This window comes from Xyrauchen texanus, chromosome 18 (assembly GCF_025860055.1).
Source record: "Xyrauchen texanus isolate HMW12.3.18 chromosome 18, RBS_HiC_50CHRs, whole genome shotgun sequence".
In the NCBI taxonomy this organism is placed as follows: domain Eukaryota; kingdom Metazoa; phylum Chordata; class Actinopteri; order Cypriniformes; family Catostomidae; genus Xyrauchen; species Xyrauchen texanus.
Window position 1 is genome coordinate 25,666,376 of NC_068293.1, and position 20,664 is coordinate 25,687,039.

The window sequence follows — 20,664 nt, forward strand, 5'->3', positions numbered from 1 at the left end:
ATTAAATATTTGACCCATAGAAATAGGATAAGAAGTGGTCTAACCACAAATGAGACGTAATGCCCATGATTTTTGACATGTTTGTCTAGGAATCATTCTTTAAATAAATCCCCATATGTGGGCAGAGACAATTAATTTAGAGCAGTGAAATTGCTCACAGTACCTTGAACTTGTCCACATTAGCTACACTTGAATACAGTATCTAGCAGATTTCCATCAAGAGCGGTTACACTACCATTGGTGGCCAATAACCGTGCTCAGAAATCTTTGTGAACGGTTTGTATTAGTACCATACTAAGCTAATGGAAATGCTACTAGAACCGATACTCACCATTCTCAGAAATGTTCGACCTGATGATGACAGTCAAGGACGGACTGGTTATATTGAGAACCGGCCATGAAACAGGGCTGAACGGGTGGCAATAAGCTGAAACGGGCTGCCGCGTTATGCAGAACAGGCCACGACTGGCTGAAGAAGACCACAAACTGCACTGCGATATCCCCTCTTTTGGTTCAACAACTTTTGGGCTGGTTTCTATGTAAAATCCAGGGCTGATTTCTCTTCCCAGTCCACCCCCAATGACAATGCACCTTATGAACGCCACTTTAGCTTCATCGATTAAAACAAGCGACTCCATTAACATGGTAGACACAGTCTAAATTGCAGCACCACTAATACAGTTAAGAGTGCGATCTATAATTAAGAACGAAAACAAAGGGTAGTTCTGTCGCTCGCTGTCTTTTATAACAGAGTGAGCCCTGCGTGTGTTAGTGTTAAGATGATCTATCTGTCTTTTTTTGAGAACTTGCATAAGCTACGGATCAAAATCACTCGAAGACCACACTGAACAACCTATCTGCCCACCTCTGCATCTCCATATCAGCTCAAAGTTGCTTGGTTTCTAAAGATATCGCTGCCTGAGTGACTGCTTTGAAGTGAGGAGCCAGCATGGCTGCCTCCCTGCAGCTCACTTTTGATGAAGCTCTATGAAAACACATCTTCCTCTTCAGCTCTTTTACTTTGACATCTCCTTTCTCCAGCATGTCCATGTGAGTATGTGAGTATGAGTAGAAGGGTAGGAGGAGAGAGGAGAGGAGAGCAGGTGCAGTGAGATCTGTGCTGAATTAGTAACAGAGAGTTCATATTGCAGGTTTCGCTATGTTCTCTATTAGGAGTCGTGCTTAAGCAAAGACCAACAGCAGAACAGAGACACAGTGTTTGACATGCAATGAAATCAACAATGAATGCAATCTGTCCCATGCAGTTAAAGAGAGGGACTGTTAGTGTGTGTTTGTGTACTGCATGTGTGTGTGGTTCTTGGCTATAGTTTTGGGACAAAGTTGTCTCCTAATTCTGACAAAACCTCCAAATATTTTGGACATCACACATATACACATATATATATATATATATATATATATAAATCTAAAAAAGTTTTCATTTAGGGTTTAGGTTAGTCTTTAGGTTAGTCTTAGGTATAGTATTTATAATATAATTTGATGTATATATATATATATATATATATATATATATATATATATATATATATAAACATCAATTCTATGATAAGTCCTCATTTAGACAGCCAAGTAAATGTGTATCTGTTTTTGTGTGTGTAAAATTAACAAGAAATTTACAGACAAGGACACGAGTTAAAGACAATCCATGTAAAAAGCAGTTAAAGCAGTACCATGGTTGCAAGACTAGATGTTTAGATGTCCAGGTATTTTGAAACAAATTAAATATAGTACTTTCAATATTATCATCTCATACTGAGAGAATTGTGTTATGTTAATTCTAACTTTATAAACTTTGGCAAAACAATATAATTTTTTTTTTTATAAATGACATCCCATTGTCTCGTTGCTGTTGTGTTGCCCCTACACTGATGTGACTTACTCTGGTAGGAAAACAGGATATACAGTATATGTGTATATTTGTACGAGTACAAGGCACAGATACATTTTGCAGACTGACACCCTGTCTACACTGACAGCAAGCGTCATGACAAAAAAAACTGTGAATTCACACTGACAGCGATGTTATTGCTGATTTTATTGTGCGTTCCTACAGCTGGATGCTCAAATGTGATTGGTGGGCAGCACAACTAGCCACAGATATTAAATATCTGAAATATGGTTGCAAAGTTTGTCAGTGATATGCTGAGCATGATTGCAGATGCATGCCACCGATGTGCGTTTACAGCTAATGTTTATGATGTAAACAGAATATTTGAATTACTGCAAGATAGAGTATATTTATGGGTACCTGATGTGGACTGTCGGTTCTTGCGTGGAGAGCGTGTTAGCCGTTGGAAAGGGTCTGCAGATCCGTAAAGGTCAAGAGTGCTCATACACAGCAAAACGGTTTTCTGCAGGTAGTCCACAACTGCTAAACCATTGCAATTACCAAAAGCCAACCTGTAAACACACACACACACACACACACACACACACATACACACACACACACACACACATATGTTGGTCTACCTATCATTATGAGGACTTTCCATAGACATATTGACTTTTATACTGTACAAACTATAGATTCTATCCTCTAAACCTAACACAACCCCTAAACCTAATCATCACAGAATACTTTCTGCATTTTTACTTTTTCAATAAAACATTGTTTAGTATGATTTTTAAGCGATTTGAATTATGGGGACACTAGAAATGTCCTCATAAATCACATTTATAGCATAATACCCTTGTAATTACTAATTTGTAACTTACAAAATTGTCCTCGTAAATCACAAAAACACGCACACACACACACACACACTGACATTTCATAACAAAAGTGTCAGTCACAACTAACATTATAGCTCAGTCATGTGTGTAGATTTGGGTATTGATGACAGGGACATGCCCATCCTAAAGTTAAGAGGCTATTGAATAATACCTACTAATAATTTTAGAGATTTCAATTTGAAACTGAATATGATATAAGAACTGAATTTACTAATATAAGTATCATTAGTCATGTGAATTATTTTATAAAAATTTTAAACGACATAACTAGGAACCCTGTCTAGCAGAAGTTTAACTTTTAAGTTGTTTTGAGTCAGTGTCATACCTTTGTAACATATACCTTTCATGTCTATGGTTGCTTCTAATTTCTTAAACTGTGCCTCCTCATTTCCTTTCCTTTCTTCCTTTCCTTGTTTCCTAGCTCCACCCTCTTATGAAACGAGGAAAGGATGGAAGGAAAGGAAATGAGGAGTTGATGCAAGTATTTGTAAAATGGAAAGTCTTTGCTCACTCAACTGTGACTTCAAAGCACGTTTTTGCGCAGCTTCTTGCCATTGTTGCTGAAACTTTATTTATTAAGATATTCAGAATAAATCCAAATAATTAAATATGCACTGTTGAAGTATGTGACAATTTTGGTTTATTTAAACTGCAAAGCTGTAACTTGAATTACTATTGTACCAGATGTGAAAGTGGAGGACAATTTATGCCTGTGTCAGGTGCTTTGACCAAAATGTTTTCCACATTGGATGCTCCTGTGCTTCCTTGTTTAAGCAGCCTCAGTAAGATTCCTCAGTCCTCGATCCTCAACTCCTCGTAGTGGATTTTGAGAATTGATACGTCCTTAATTGCGGCAGACTTTTTCAGTTTACAGGTCACGGGCGCGAGGATGGAGGAGCGAGGAAAAGAGGATGCACAATTTAGAGACGAGAAGCACCCTGGGTGTTTCTTGGCAAATAGTCTCATTAGGCATTAGCCTCTGTGTAATTATAGTCCTAATGTTCTCTTCATCTTTTGGTTATGTTTGGTGAGTTCTGCCTTTGGGGTTTTGAGATTATCTTCTGTTTCATCATATTTTTAGTATTTTGTTTAAATATAAAATGCACTTGGGTTTAACCAGGTAAACTATGGTCATTTGCACGAGGTGGACAAAACAACAACAACATTGCTTAACAATCAGTATCTAGGCTAGCTGTGTGTCTCTGGTTTTGTGGAACACAGGTTGAATGGAATTTTAGTGCAGTGACATTTAAACTGTTGGACTGAATTCAAAGTATTTTTGCCCACTATAGCCAGACATCACCAGGACAACCTTTGCTCTCATAATAATGCTTTACTGAGTTAGGTCGCATGTGGTTATGACTGAATCAAAACAGGGTGACAGCAAGTGCAAGATTCAAATGGAGGACACATCATTGTCTCACTTCCACCACTTCAATCAAAAATATTAAACACCCAGTGAGCTGAAATATTAGTGGCTGGAAACATGAGTCTGGGCTTTTGATGATGGAACTAGGTTCAAATAAACAAGAGAGGCACAATTTTATAAATGAGAGAAAGAGACATTAATTCATAAAAAATTGCCATGGCATGGTTCATCATGGTTCAATGATGGTACTAAAAAGGTACAATTTAAACAATGAAAGAAAAAATGCAAATGTAAATAGTGAATATTTTATTGATTGACTCAAATTGGTGACATAAAAGAGAAGGGGCCACTTACAGGCCATAGGCGGAGTTTACATCCAGGCTGGTGATTTGTTGTGGCGGTTCTCCTTCGACCCACAGTAACTGAACCACAAGCTCCGCCTGGTATCCAGGAGGCATTCGGATCACACGATCTTTAACTCTGAGATAAAAGTTAATTTCATGTGATATGCAATTCAACAAACTTTCTATAACCTAAAGAAATTTAATAAATTCTGTTATTTAGTGAGCAAGCTAACTATGGCTTTTTCCAAGAAATACTATCTGGAAAAACAAAGACTTTGAGGCTCATGAGTAGTTTTATATTGCAATGTGAGCTTGTAAACAGCATGATGTCTGACTTGAGGCAAGAGATGCTGTCCCGCACACTGTCCGGCGTGTTGCTTCGGGGACTAGGGGCCTGAGGCTGGGGCGAGTGACCACAAGGGTCAGAAAAATATGGGGTATTCTCTGTATCAGATGGAGAGATGACATCCTCCATTTCACACTGCAGTCGCACCTCTAGGGACTAGGACACAAATAAACAGTTCAAGTTTAATCCGATGAATCCATACTGTAGTATGTGCTCAAACTCTTGAACATAATAAAATATATCAATGTCTAAACCAGAGCAATACAACTCAGTTTCTAGAGGGCCATTTTCCTGTAGTGTTTAGCTCCGACTCTAATCAAAATCACCTGAACAAGCCAATCAAGGCCTTCGGGATTACTAAAAAGTTACAGGCAAATGTGTAAGAGCAGAGTTGGAACTGAACTTTGCAGGGCTGCATTTCCCAAAAGCATCATAAGGTTAAGTTGACCATAGAGACCATTGGCACTAATGGTTTCTACTATCTGCTTTTGGGAAACGCAGCCCAGGACGGTGGCAAATGACAATTAAAAAGCTTAAGAAGACTTATAAAGCAGACCAAGTGTGAAAATTATTTCTGTGTGTGATCCCTTAAAGGCATACTCATTTTCTCAACTCACGGTGATAGTGGTGTTGGCGTCATGCTTGCTGAAGCGGTACAGGATGATGTGGGCGCTGATGCCCACTACGCAAAAGATACGGCTTTGTGGGCACCAGTTGACCATCTGAATGGCATAGGGGTCGTCCTCCACCAGCTCGGCACTACGCCCAACCTCTCCACTCTTGGGCTTCTCAAACACCTTTGACGTCTTGAGCTTATACAACATCTGCAGTGTGACTGATACAGACAGTGTTTATTAGCTAATCACATCTATTCATTGTTATTACACTGTTATAAAAATATACAAATGCGTAATAATATAGTCACTGTGATGCACATGTTGTAATGACAAAGACACAGTGTTGTTAAGTACTAAAAGTTTAATTAGACAATAATTATAGTGAAAAGTATCCATTATGACACTGCTGAGGAACAAGGATTTCAAAATGCTCAACATATTACTTGTTGATTTTAAATGAATGAAATGGGAAATGTAAAATTATATTGGAAAGTGTCAAGTGATGTTATTAATCTGAATCATGACAGCGGAAAGAAAGAGTGAGACAGAAACAGCTTGACACTGAGACGGGGACCAAGCTCTTAGAAGCATTGACACTTACTTGCTGTGGCATCCCAAAACTTTATTGATCCGTCTGCATGTCTGTGCAGGACAACAAAGAGGAAGGTCAAAGTGTGATGGAATGAGTGAATGAGTTTGTGAAACTGCTTAAGTGGAAGCTAGGAATGACAGCTATGAAAAAAGGAGAGGCAAGGAAAACAACATGCATGGTCAATAAAGCTATTGAACTAAAGCTGCAAAGTGCAATACTTTTACCAATAAAAGCAAAGCGGAAGGGCACATTTTAAACATTATTGACATAAAACAATCAATGCACACTTCAGAACAATAAAAATCTCAATATAGAGTTTTGAAGCAATTTAAAATGTTTTAATGACCATATTTGTGCAGAAAGTTTCACATTAATCAACAGGTAAATATTGGTTTGTATACCGGATGCTTTGCAAGTACAGTATGTTTAAGAACAGCCCACAGTCTGATTCATATTGCATATAAAACCCTCGATCTTGCAAGCATTATTCTGACTGAAAGCTGCTGAAATGCATCCATATAATCTAGCTTTAATGCTAAAACTTCAATTTTTGTAAAACTAATTTATAATAAATCAGGGGTGCTCATTGCGTCGATCGCAAACAGCCAGTTATCGATCTCTTTTTTCCTTATTTTGGCTCCCCTGTGCAGAGAATTCCAAAATGTAAAGTGAGATGGCAGGGGAAGACTTGATATTTATAAGAAAACTCCCTGAATTGTTAGAGTAAGGTTTAGGAGAAGGGTCAGGGTTGAGGTATATTTTCTCCAACCAATCAGATATCTTTCCTCGTGACTATAAATTACTATTCCCCTGCCATCCTACGTTTTGGAAATACGCCCACCTGTACACTGTTTGACTGACAGGCAGCTTCTTTCTGTGTGCGTGCTAGAGGTCTGGCAGGATGGATTTTTCAGACCCGCTCACACAAAGTATTTCATAGTTTGGCCTGCTCCCGCTCGCAAAAGCCCTCAGGTAGAGGTCTACGTGGATTTTTCAGTCAAGATCCTCCAAGATTCTGTCCCACTCCTGTCTCGCTCCTAATTTTTAAACGAACATATTCTGCCATCCAAATGCCATTTTTTGACAGTGACGTACCTGCATTTTTCAGTAGGACAGGCCAAACCACATACTGCTGGATTACAAGTGCATGACTACGTAAACAGAGATTGTGTGTGCTAGATTGGCCTGCCAGTAGTCCTGATCTGTCTCCAGTTGAGAATGTGTTGTGCATAATTAAGCGTAAAATATGGCAACGAAGGCCCCGGAGAATTGAGCAGCCTAAGAACGGCATAATGTATGATTGTGGGAAAATTCAGCTTGCTAAACTTAACAAACTTGTGTCGTCAGTGCCCACACACTTATGTTTTAAGTTAAACATCAAATAATGTCTTGTTGTAGTGCTTTTAATATATCACAAGGTGAATATCATCAACAAATCACTCCATTTTATGTATTTTCCATACTGTCCCAACTTGTTTCGGAATTCGGATTGTAAATCTCATGCCATTAAACTTTAAGCACTCCTGCTATAAATAATAATAAATAAAATATTCTTTAATGCTGACATTAAGCCTTGACTGAACTATTAGCCACAGCTCAAGGTTGGAAACACAAAGCACAAGCTCTCAAACACACACACACACGCAAACAAACTCACCCTGTGATGATAATCTCTGGATATGTTTGGGAACCGACCGTCCATGTGCCACCACAAACTGGCCACTCCTTAACACAAACATACAATTACACTGTAAAACACTTCTAAAGCACAAAAACAAAACACTCACACACACACACACACACACACACATACACATACACGTGATTTAACTAAACTAAATGAAAACTAAACAGAACAAAACAAAACAGGAAACTATTTACCCCAAAAGAAAAGAAAATATAGATATAATATAGAATATTATAATTTGTTTCTCAAGAAATATTACAGAAATGCTCTGGAAACTCGAAAAACGTATTGATTTTGTCAAACCTTGTGGCTGTAGCCAGTCTTTTTGTGTTTGACCCCTATGGAGTAAAGTATCGGTATGATGTCAGGGGGGCAGTCAGCAAAGTAAGCTGTGCATGTGACTGGAGACTCATGGATGTCCATGGGGTAGGGGTTCTCAAAAACAGGAAAACTGAAATAAGAAGGAAAGAGACACACTTCTGAAAGAACAGTCATTTTTAGAACTGATCATTCTGACTTACAATTCTGGTTGAGAAAATATACACACAATATACACATGCACCTGTGACCACACATCTATTGGATTCAGTTTTAATGTGTCAAGATGCTACAAGCAACCAAAAACATCTTACAGTAGGGGTCTCCAAACTTATTGTGAGTGAAAGCTACCTAAAGGAATAAAATAATCTGGAAGGCTACTTGTCTGATATACCTGAAGGAAATCCATTTGCTGTTTCATTACCTTATGCTTCAGGGAATAACACACTTCTGCTATTTTAAATTTGAATCACTTTCATATGTCCAAGATATAATGGATCAATTAATATAGTCAATGATTTCTCAAAAAGATAAATATATAGAACTTATTTGTTATACCACTGCATTGTTGAATTCTTGATTCTCATTGAAAAATGCTGAACGCTGTTCTAAGGTGTTGACAATTTTTTTAAACAGCATGGCTATAAAGTACTTCCGGGTTCATTGATATTAAACTTAACCACGTTCATTCCAAAGTGTTAAAAAGTTTAATATGAACTGAACTTCAAAAGAGCAAAAAAGTCTACCAGAGCAAATAAATAAATCTCCATAGAAAGCTCTAAATGTTAACACCCCTTACCTGTGTTAAAATCAATGTAAAGCACAGCCATGTTTTGTTTCCTCAATATAATATACGTAACCACAAAGTTTTTTTTTTAAAATAAGGGCAATTCTGTACACGGAACCTGTATACACACACACACACACACACTTGTTGTGTTTCCATGTTTTATGGGGACTTTCCATAGACATAATGGTTTTTATACTGTACAAACTTTATATTCTATCCCCTAAACCTAACCCTACCCCTAAACCTAACCCTCACAGAAAACTTTCTGCATTTTTACATTTTCAAAAAACATAATATAATATGATTTATAAGCTGTTTTCCTCATGGGGACCGACAAAATGTCCCCACAAGGTCAAACATTTCGGGTTTTACTATCCTTATGGGGACATTTGGTCCCCACAAAGTGATAAATACACGCCACACACACACACACACACACACACACACACACACACACAGAATAAAGTGTTTGAGTATGATAGTGGAAAAAACAAAGAAGAGATTGCTCACTTGCTCTGAGATAGGTCTATCACAACAAAATCTTTCTCCAGTAGAACCGCCACCGCATACGGTTCCTGGACCTCTGTCAACACAAGCACAACATTCCCATCACCATCCAACAAATCACCATCCGTGACCTCCAGAAAAGAACACAGATTAATGATGGATACTCTTTTATTTAAGCTTTGTTCAGGACTGATGACAAGTTGACATCAGAAACCAATGGGTGCGCAGGCTGATGTTAATTATTTTGCGCGTGCATGTTTGAGTGCGGTATGCATGTGTAACCACTCAGCTCTGGAGATGCTGGGAATCATAATGATACATTATTTGCATGCTCACTGAGCTAATTTTCATAAACAGACTGTTAAAATGTGTGTGTGTGAGTGAGAGAGAAAGAGTGTGTGCATTTGAGTAAGAAAAGAAGCAGAGGAAAAGAGAGAGATGGGTTCCATAATTGAAGTCACTTCACTCTTATGTTTGCTGTCTGGTACAGTGTGTTTTGTGGGTAATGAATTGTGCACACATGTACTCAGTGGTCGATTTCTACATTTTGTCACATGTCATATTCTCAGAAATGTAATATTCGTCCAATTTGGTTTCATACATTTTAGAAAAACCTTTATAGCTTATTCTAAATTAAATAATTAAACTTTCCCATTGTCATGTGGTGTAACCATTAAGTAAAAAGTACTATTTGCACCTTAAATACATGAGTATAAACAACATATTCTTAATTTCAAAAACGTTTTTTAAAATATAAATATTTTGAATTTTTGAGTTAGAAGTATCAAGAATTTTTCTCAGGGTTACACCACATCAACAAAATTTGCCTTTTCATAAATATGTCAAAATAAATATCAAATGTCTTTTAAACATCTTCCTTTCTACATCCGTTGACTGCTGGGTGTTCCAATTTCTCCCATTCATTTTAATAGAAGTGGCCCCTCTATACTAAATAGTCTCAGTAACAATGTTTATCTCAGCAAAATAAAAACTGATAAATAAATAAAAACAATATTTTACTGTGTTTTATAGGTTTTTTGGTCAACATAAACAAAATAGCTACCTACATGTTGGTTACACAAAAATAATTTGATTTGGTGGACAAAAAGCATTTTGAAATATTTATCATATTCACATAATATAAAAATAATACAATTTCCCATATAAATCGTATCAGCCATATCAGGAAAATCACCTCTTAAATTGAAGAGTGTAGAACAATACAAACATTAATAGTAGATAAAACACTTGAAAATGTATATTAAAATATACTGGTAGTGATTGAGTCCCCTGTTTTTTATGTCAAATTGCTTTGAGTTTAGTGTCAGAAAAGTGCTTTAAAGAGTAAAATGTATTAACTCAAAATATGTGAATGATTGTTGTTTATCTTCATAAAAGCAAGTAATATTTCAGTTTTAAATGTTTAATCGTATATCATTACATCAACATGAAAATAGCACATTATGATTACAGCTCTGAATATCTCCAGTCATGATCACACACAAGCAAAGCTCAAATCATGAGATTCATCCGTCAGAAGAGCAGTGTCGAAACTTGATTCAGATAAAGTGTTATTCAGCAAATTGCTTGCAATTTTAAGCTTCAACTACAGATGTCGCTAGAGAGCAAAAGTTACGTAGTGCAGCTTTAAAGACTCAACTTGTGAACAAATCATTCTTAGCAGTTACAGTATAACTGTAGTATCACTATCCTTTTCTGCATATCGCTGCACCGCTTTGTGGCCCATTCGTTATGCATAACACGGTGACTCATTTCAGCTTATCGCGGCCCATTCTGCCCGTTTCGAAGCCGGCCTTGTTCTCAGGATGGCTAGTCCACCCCTGATCGGCCCCAAAGTGAGTTGGCCCATTGGGAAAATGCCCGGTATGCCAGATTACCAATCCAGCCTGGTAATGCGTTTGTAAATCACTCAACTGTTGGAACTATAAATTTGTTTGGGAGTGTAACTATAAGTTAAGGGGCAGGCTGGAATCAAAAGCAAGACAATGTTTCACAAATACAATGAGGATCTCAATAATAGTGAAAGCATGAAACTGGAACAAATATAAATACATTTGCATGAAATGCAACTAAAACACTCGAATGTTATATTACTTAAAGGAATAGTTGTTCACCCAAAAATGAATAAATAAATAAATTATTTGACATGCTTTATTGAAGTGTAAATTAATTAATTAATAATCTGTCTTAATTTACTCCTCTTTATGACAATGGCTAGAGTCTCATTTTAAATCTTAAAAAAGACACAAAAGTATCATAAAAGTTCACAGTGGCTTGCATGGTCACACTAGAACTTAGTAGTTTACAGTTGTGCCACTGTGAATGAGATGCAACATCAAGTTTTTTAACTGAAAATTAATAACATTTTGGCTTGTTTCTCACCAAAAACCTATTTGTACTTTCAGAAATTTGGAACATGACACAAGAGACCCTTGGATTACTTTAATGAAATTGTTGGGTCCCTTTTAAAGCTTTAAAGTGAGTCACTATCAACTGCCATTGTATTGAATTGTCAGCCTGTTATATTCCTTAAAATAACTTTTTGTGTTCTGCATAAGAAAGGAAATCATACAGGTTTGGAACAGCACAAGGGTGAGTAAATTCTCTTCAAAAAGTGAGACAAAGAACTAAAACCTAGATTCAAATCTGACACACACACACACACACACACACACACACACACACACACACACACACACACACACACACACACACAAAACCTGACAGAGGCTACTGTACTGTAGATCACTGCAAAAAACATGGTAGAACTGCTCAGCACACTCACCGTTGAGATAGGGTGTATCACAGAGCACCATGAAATCCACTATTGGATAGTCCATCTCTAACACTGTGATGTTTTTCCCATGCATGATTGTTAGGGTGGGTCTGCGTCCTGCCTTATCATAAGAAAGACCCCCAGAGAATATGACAAAGGCTTCGCTACTGGAAGACAGAAAGTAAGAATATTAGTGGAGAAAAGTGAACTGGAAAAACACTGCCTCCTCTTCCAATTCTGAATTTCTTTCTTTTCCTTAGTGTGGCTTGTGCAATAGAGAGCAGAAAATCAAACACTTAGCAAACAGCTGTCTGTGGTGCTGAAAAAACATATCCAACAGAAAGGTGGGATTTTTCATAGTGCTCAATCCATATGGGTTTTTTTAACGGCCGATGCTAATACTGATTCCTAAAGAGCAGCTTGACTGATGTCTGTTCCAATGCCAATATGCTGTTTCTAATTATGAAAGCACAGGACCTATGTAAAAGACCAAAAGCCAAAATCTCCAAAATTGTTTGCCTAGCTACATTTCAATAACACATGTCAACCACCAATAAAATACAGTGTATCGTAGATTTAGTTTTTTTAAGCACGAATCAGGTCTGTTTCTTTAAGGTTGGTCCGGCTAATGTGTATGTGTTCTGGAATATTTACTGTCATCAAGACCAGGCAATGTATTTGCCAATGATGCCACTGGCTCTTTTAATTAAAAGACAGGGTTTCCTTTCTTAGCTAACGTACTTGCAATGTCTGCAATTAATTTTTCAATTAGTGGTTTGTCTTCTCCTTATTCTGACCCTGTGCAAAAGAAAAAAATGGGAATTTTTCAAAATATGTGTGCAGTACTTTAATCAAAATCACTGGTTCCACTAATATAACCATGGTAATAAAACTTCTGTACTGTAAAACTGGGGCATATCCCACTGAAACAAGGTCAAGAAAACTGATGTTTATGTGAGCAAAGGGGTGAGCAAATGCCTGTTCAAACCAAGAACAAAACATAGCTGATGAATGGTCTGTTCATACCAAGAGCAAAATGAAAACAACACATCAGACAATAAAGACTTTACTCAAATAAATGCAAAATACAAGCCATCTAATAAATCAAATTTCACTCACTGTACTACAGTGATATACATGGTAATAAATGAACATACAGTATAATGACAATGAGGTGTTTGTAATAAAATTACAGCTAGCTGTTGTTATAAAAATTGTGCACGGCGGGTATAATATAAATGTATATTAAACACGTTTTCATTTTGACAACAATTGATTTTCGTATCAATTTTTTGCCCTGCTTGTTACAGTTATGGATTTTTTTATGTCCCTTGTGCTCAACAGAGACCAGAACATCAGCACCACACACAGCTGTTTATTATGAAGACCAGACTCAGACACATGCCTCAAAAGCTTAAATCCAGTTGGTTGGAGAGGTTTTGTTTTGTGTATGATGGAAGGATTTTGACCTGTAGGATAAAAACAATCCTCACTTTGTTGTCAGAGAAATGGTAAAAATATGTTATGGAATAGGAACTAACTTTTGAGTGCAAACAAGCTTTTAGATTTCTTTTTATTAGTATTATGAACAAACAATTGGGACAAAAATCATATAGTTTTCAATATTACAGCAATTAAAGATGGAATCTTCTTTAAAGTATGTTTTTCAGCTCCTCTACTGAGGTAAATGGGCTTTTTAAAAACATTCAGTAAACTTTAATTGTATTGTGACACGATAAAACAGCAGTAATGGTCTCAGTGAGACTTAGACACATTTGTCTCAAAGAAGTGTTTGTGTCTATATGTTCTCTTACCTGTTTCTGGAGGTCTTGTACTCAACCTTGAGAATGGGTTTACACGACTCTTTTCGACCATCTCTCTGAGTCTTGCCTGGAATCACACAAACACGCACGCACGCACACATATGCACACACACACGCACGCACAGAATGGTTACTTTTGAATTTCTCACTCTTTCTTAATTCATTACGCACTGACCTAGAATTTTCTGGCATTTATATCTAGTACTTTCTGATTAACAAACCACTTTCCACTGTGCAAGCCCATAAGTGCTGAGATGTATATAACCCGCTGAGCTCAAGGCCAGGCCCCAAACTTAGCGACCAAGATTGAGAATGAATCACTTATTCCTGTCAAATCAAACTTACACACATACACTGCATACCCACACACTGAATCATCCTCCATAAAGATCACACCTGGTGAGGGGGTGTGTTTGCTTACAACATTAGAGTCAGATGTCACTAATAGATGGTGAGTCATGGCTGAAGGGGTCTTTAACTTTCTCTCTCTCTCCCTCTCTCCCTCTCTCTCGTGTGTGTGTGTGTGTGTGTGTGTGTGTGTGTATGTGTGTGTGTCTGTATTTGTCACAGGGAATGATGGGTGTAATCATTCAATTTGATAATTTTTCAATGTACAGGGATGACTCTTTCTTAATTTTAAAAGTGCTAAAAGATGGTATTTTATATGATAACAGAAAATTAAGCTGTGGATTAAAAGTATTTATCATAAGTGCTCACAGCAACTTTGAAGAATAATTTTGTTATTTCAGGGTAACTGACATAACGCTCATTTATAAAAAGAAATAATATATATATTCATATAGACACTAACTTTTATGATATATATTCTTTACATTTCTGAATTAAATCATTTCAAGGTTTTTGTAGCAGTCCTGAGATGAAGAACAAAAAGTTCAGCAGAAGGCTGACATTTTTAAATAATAATAATAATAAAAACTAATATAAAACTAACTAAAATAAAACTAATAAAAAAAATAACTATTAAGGATAGAATAACTAAGGTTTGGAAGCAGACACCCCTCATTATGCAGACTCCCTTGCTGTCATGTAACTCACAAAAACCTGCAGACCCTCATAACGGTGTGTCAAGGCCAGGTAGGTCTCAGAAAATATCAGATATCATTTCATCATCTTGAACATTACTATTTGTCATTACCCCATGAACAAGTGAGCTTGTGCACTACAAGACAACATACTAGTATGTTTTAATATTTTGTGTGTGTTTGTGTGTGCTCACCATGAGGGAAGGTGACTTGAAAAGGCTTGGCAGTGTTTCTCAGATTCCACATGCTCAGACTGCCATCTGAATGACTGCACATGAACTGTCTCCCGTCATGATGCCAGCTTACTGAGTGAATGGCCTAAGAGACAAAGAGAGGGTCAAATCACAATAGAAATCACATGTTTCAGAAAGTTAAAGTCATTATAGACTTTCTCTTTTTGATATTTGTCCTTTGTGTGTAAAATCTGTTTGTGAAGTTTTTGTTAATTAATTCAATGGTCCATCGTTAATTATTCCTTGCATATACTGTTGTAATGTCTATACTGTACACTGTAACGGTTAGTCGGCGTTATCGACAACATCGGCAATAAAAAAATGTTGACAAACATTTTCGTAGTCGAATAGTCATTTGATCTCATTTAATGTAAAATGAGATCACATTAAACTCTAATGATGATGCGCGAGAGAAGCATTGCAGCTCGTGCCTGACTGAGGAGAGGAAGAATTACACAGCTCACAGTCCAGATGCACTCTCGTTGTGGAAGAAGCGGAGCCGGAGCTCTTTAAAGGAAATACCCCGGATTCACATCTTAAATGCAGCTCCATTTAATGCGTTATAGCTTTATTCAATTTAAAATAATACGTAAGCAGATCATGTAAATAACTACAAACTATGAAACTGGCATGTCTCTGTGTGGTCAGCCTCTTCTAAGAGTTGTGCGAAATGTCCCGATATAAGGGGAAACAGCACCCGGCTGATGCACACTCTGTTGCGGGGATGCTCATCCCTCGAGCGTGCATGCTAAATGCAGCTAGATTTACCTGTGATGGCTCATGACTTAATGAATCATAATATGTGTGTCGCTGTGCATTACTTATTGTGAAGAAAATTGGCATAATGCAGCTTTATTGAAAAGAGAGAGTTTGTTTTTTAATGAGTTAAAGGTGTATTGAAGTGAAAAGAAAGGTGAGAGATGGTACTCTTAAAATAAGTTTTTGATTTGTTTTTGTTTTTGTTTTAGCTTGTTTTCCAATATAAATATCTAAAACTCATTTAAAACAATGCACAATGATTATTTGTCACAATAATTGCCGAATAATCATTCTAATAATCGTTAGATTAATTAATTATCAAAATAATCGTTAGTTGCAGCCCTAAAATCATGTGGGCAGAAGACATAAGTATGAGAAATAAAAACAGTCAGAGACGGCAGAGAGTTTTGAGAGAGAAAGGTCATGCAAAACAAAACAACCAAAAAGTTTTTTGCTTTTAAAATGAGAAAAAAAACACAAAAATTTGCCAAAAATGTCACGGTGAGCACAGTTTTACTATAAATAGAAAATAAATGTAGCAAAAATACTTTGGAAAATAAGACACATTTGTGAAAAACTGTACTTGAAGAACTTCACATTGAAGAGAACCCTCCCTATCACAGGACACCAGAAAGAAAAAAGAAAACAATCTGGAGAATAAGGAACTATATTCAAACATCATTGGAATAACAAGAAGGGTCAATATATTTATATAAGGATTTGGCCAAAAGGAGAATTAAATAAATAACAACATTAACAAAATACTAAAGAAAACCAACATAGGATTTTAACTGGCTCTTTGATAGAGGTAAGCAATCTATCCAAAAATATCTTCATAAAAACAAGTAGGAAGAGAGAATTACATTTCTAAAACTTTTTAAACAAACCTGTCCAAAGGTTACATGTTATGTTAATTCAAAATAACAAAAGCACAGGATAGTTGGCCTCCACACTTTCGGATTGGCTGGTTGAGCTATAGCCCTGACCATCAGAGACTTGTGAACTGCAGTGCTATGGCAACAGCAGTAGTGGGGGCTGGTGCTCGCACCTTTGACTATCATACAAACATCCAGAACACAAACTTAAAATCCAGAAAGAAAACACTGAGGCCCTGTTTAAAGACACATCACACAGCAAGGGTAAAATCGTCACCACCAACATTATTTTCTACACAGAACGCCCAAATGACTGGCACACAGCATTCTGCATACTTTATGAACATTTTACAAAACATGGAATTTATAAGGCAGACAACTGTGTATATATATGAAGATTCAGAAATGAACCTGGAGAACAGGCACTTAACAGTCAAATGGGACTGTAATGGTTCAGGGAAATTATGTTGCCCTCACAAACTTTGAAGAGACATTCCACCCTCTAAAATAAATGGTGGAAAGGGAGGGAGACAACCCCTACAAGCAATCCCCCTCTCCTGGGACATCAGAACCAACAAACTGAGTCCTCCCCCCATGCCAGTACAGAGGAAGGACCACTCCAGAGGGAACAGAGTACAATATCCTCCACCCAAGCCCAAGTCCATCCAAAATGGAGAAATATGGGAAACTCATTTTCAAACATTATTTAATAAAGTTGAAACTGGCACACATTTGAAGCAAAATTAAATAACGAAACCATTGGAAAAACTAGAATTGGTAATCAAAGACAATCAAAACCCATTCGACTTTCCTATTACTGAAAAAGAACTTAAAAACAAAATTAATATTCTAAATCCCCCAAAATCATCTGGACCTGATAGGATATTGAATGAAATGTTAAAATATCCCAGCACTAAATTCCAATCAGCCTTTCTAAAATCCTTCAATGTGGTTCTGAGTGTACAGTAGGTTACTTCCCTGACATCTGGAATCAAGGACAGGTAAGATCAATTTGACCTGAATAATTACAGAGGCATTTGTGTGAGTAACAACCTGGGTTACTCTGGTTATCTGGAAAGTTATTTTGAAGTTTAATAAATCAGAGAATTTTGGACTTCATCACAATATCTTCAGCAGAAGTCAAATTGGATTTTTACCAAATTACTGTACATCTGACCATATTTACACTTAATACAAACTTAATTGAAAAACATGTTGTCCAACATAAGGGAAACATTTTTGCATGCTTAACTGACTTACAAAAAGCAATTGATTCAATCTGGTACAACAGATTATTTTACAAACGTATTGAAAGTAGCACAGGAGATAAAACCTATGACCTTATTAAATCAATGTGCACTGAAAGTAAATGTACTGTAAAAACTAGCACAAAAAGAACAATATTTCTTTCTAAGGAGCATGGAGTGAGACTGGGTTGCTGTTTAAGCCCAACATTGTTTAACATTTACATCAACAAACTGGCTTCTAGTCTGGAGTGATCTACAGCCCATGGTCTCACTCTACGTGATTCAGAAATCAAGTGCCTGCTGTATGTGGATGACCTGGTTCTGTTGTCTCCCACTGAAGAGGGTTTACAGTAGAATCTGGACCTGCTAGAGCAATACTGTCCAACCTGGGCCCTGACAGTAAACCTCAATAAAACTAAAATCATGACCTTCCAGAAAAGATCCAGACCCCAGGGAACACAATGAACATTCACATTAGAAAATAACAAAATGACACACTCATCACACTATAATTATCTAGGTCTAAAATCACTTCCACTGGAATCTTCAACCCTGCAGTGAATGAAATGAGAGATAAAGCTTGCAGGGCCTTCTATACCATAAAATGACAATGTCCTATAGAGATATCTGCCAGAATTTGATACAAATTTTAGAATCAGCGATTGAGCCAGTGTGAGGTCCACTGACAACTCCAAATCAAGAATTCACCAAATGGGAAAAACAGCCAATTGAGACATTGCATGCAGAATTCTGTTAAAATATTCTACATGTACACCGGCACATAACAAAAAAATGCATGCAGGGCAGAATTAACCCCCAATTATAAAAATACAAAAACGGGCAATCAAATTCTGGAAACATCTAAAACTCCACGATCTCAGTCATACCATTATAAAGAGTTGAGCAAAGAAACCAATCCCCTCTCTCAGTTGGTTAGGAGCTTTAGTCCAGATGCTTCAACAACATCTATTATCCCTCATCACACTAAAGACCTGGACCAGAACAATACTGCTAAACTTATTAGATACAGCCAAATTACAGCAAAATTACATAACTTGTTGGAAAATCAAATGCAATATGGAGTCAAATGCAATGCTATCTGACCCTAAAAAGAGATTACACCTTGGCAGACTATCTGTACACAGTTACAGAAAAAACCTGAGAGCCAGCTTGACAAGATACAGACTCAACCTCACTATAGAAATGGGTAGACACAGGAAAATATGGCTGCCACAGGAAGAAAGATTGTGTCCACACTGTGATCAAAATAAAATCGAGACATTTTCTAACAGAATGCACAAAATACGCAGCCATCTGGGAAAAAAATTACCACAAAATTAAATATTTTAACAGCACATTTGAGTATAACAAACAATGAAAGACTGCCATCTTATTAGGAGAACACAAGGAGTGCTGTGTGGTAGCAGCACAATATGTGTCTGTTTGCCAAACAATGAGAGACAGTGAATGAACTGACCCGAGTCTGTGCCTCCATTTTACTATGGCTCTAGTTTTCTAGTAATATTTTATTTTTCCTCTATGTGTAACTTCATTTTTAATATGTACATTGTTTTGCACTGACTTTGTTTTGCACATTTTTATTTGTATGCAGCTCAGCTGTAAACACTTTGGCAATATGAACGTACACATATTTGTCATGCCAATAAAGCACCTTAATGCTGAAACTAAAACAGAGAGAGAGAGAGAGAGAGAGAGAGAGAGAGAGAGAAATAGAGAGTTCTTCAAAAACTGTGATCCCCCTTATGTCACACAGGTACATCTTCAAGATGGCTCCAAAAATAAGAGCGAGGTGAAAACGAGACTAATTGTTCTTGCTTGGAAAAGTCTTTCTCTCTCAGCCTAACATCCATCTGAGGCAGAGTCAATAATCCAATATCAGTAATTACTCCACCATCAAAGCAGCCTGATCTCCACTTATCTCTTCGCTAATGTCACGGAGTAAATAATATGTGAAATAATATCAGCGTTAGATTTATTTGATGTTTGTTATGAGTGTGTATGAAAGAGGTTAGGATTGTTTGAAGTGTTTAAGAGGCCTCTGTTCTTTATTACTCAAAGAGGCACCAAGAAATTGACTGAAATTGAATCTCAAGGTGGCTAATCAAACAAGATACAGTGATTTTGATGTTAAGTTGTGGTCACACTAGACTTTGGGGTTGCAAAATTACTTCAAACCTTGCAAAAGAACATGGGAAATAGGACATGATCTCACACTCTAGGCTTTCTATTTTGAATAAGTAAATTATAAATAAAAAATACATTCTTAATGTTAAAACATACTATCTTTTTTCACTTTCCCAGAACACGGCGAACTACAGTTTTAAAGGTAGGTATTCTTTGTATTGAACCAAGAGGTCTATCTGTGATTATTGATCCTCTATTGGTCAAATGTCTTTATGCGATTTTACAAAACAGAGTTCAACAAAACTGAATTTTGGTATGCAGCAGCAGCAAAGACTACACAGGAAGTACAGCTTCCCTAAAATTTCAGAAGAAATGTGGCAAGGATGAGTTATATATATATATATATATATATATA

At 36.8% G+C, this 20,664-nt stretch overlaps 1 protein-coding gene across 2 annotated transcripts in view; it reads right to left on the reverse strand.

Moving 5' to 3' along the window:
- The window catches only part of stxbp5l (syntaxin binding protein 5L), a 252,949-nt gene that overhangs the window by 60,480 nt on the left and 171,805 nt on the right, over positions 1–20,664 (reverse strand). For both annotated transcript variants that reach the window (XM_052148848.1, XM_052148847.1), the window contains exons 8-18: positions 15,185–15,308; positions 13,939–14,014; positions 12,134–12,291; positions 9,331–9,403; positions 8,016–8,163; positions 7,683–7,750; positions 6,035–6,075; positions 5,434–5,651; positions 4,806–4,972; positions 4,481–4,606; positions 2,270–2,421 (exon numbers count right to left, since the gene is read on the reverse strand). In XM_052148848.1, coding sequence (XP_052004808.1) covers positions 2,270–2,421; positions 4,481–4,606; positions 4,806–4,972; positions 5,434–5,651; positions 6,035–6,075; positions 7,683–7,750; positions 8,016–8,163; positions 9,331–9,403; positions 12,134–12,291; positions 13,939–14,014; positions 15,185–15,308 — 1,351 coding nt within the window. The remainder of the gene's footprint in view (positions 1–2,269; positions 2,422–4,480; positions 4,607–4,805; positions 4,973–5,433; positions 5,652–6,034; positions 6,076–7,682; positions 7,751–8,015; positions 8,164–9,330; positions 9,404–12,133; positions 12,292–13,938; positions 14,015–15,184; positions 15,309–20,664) is intronic.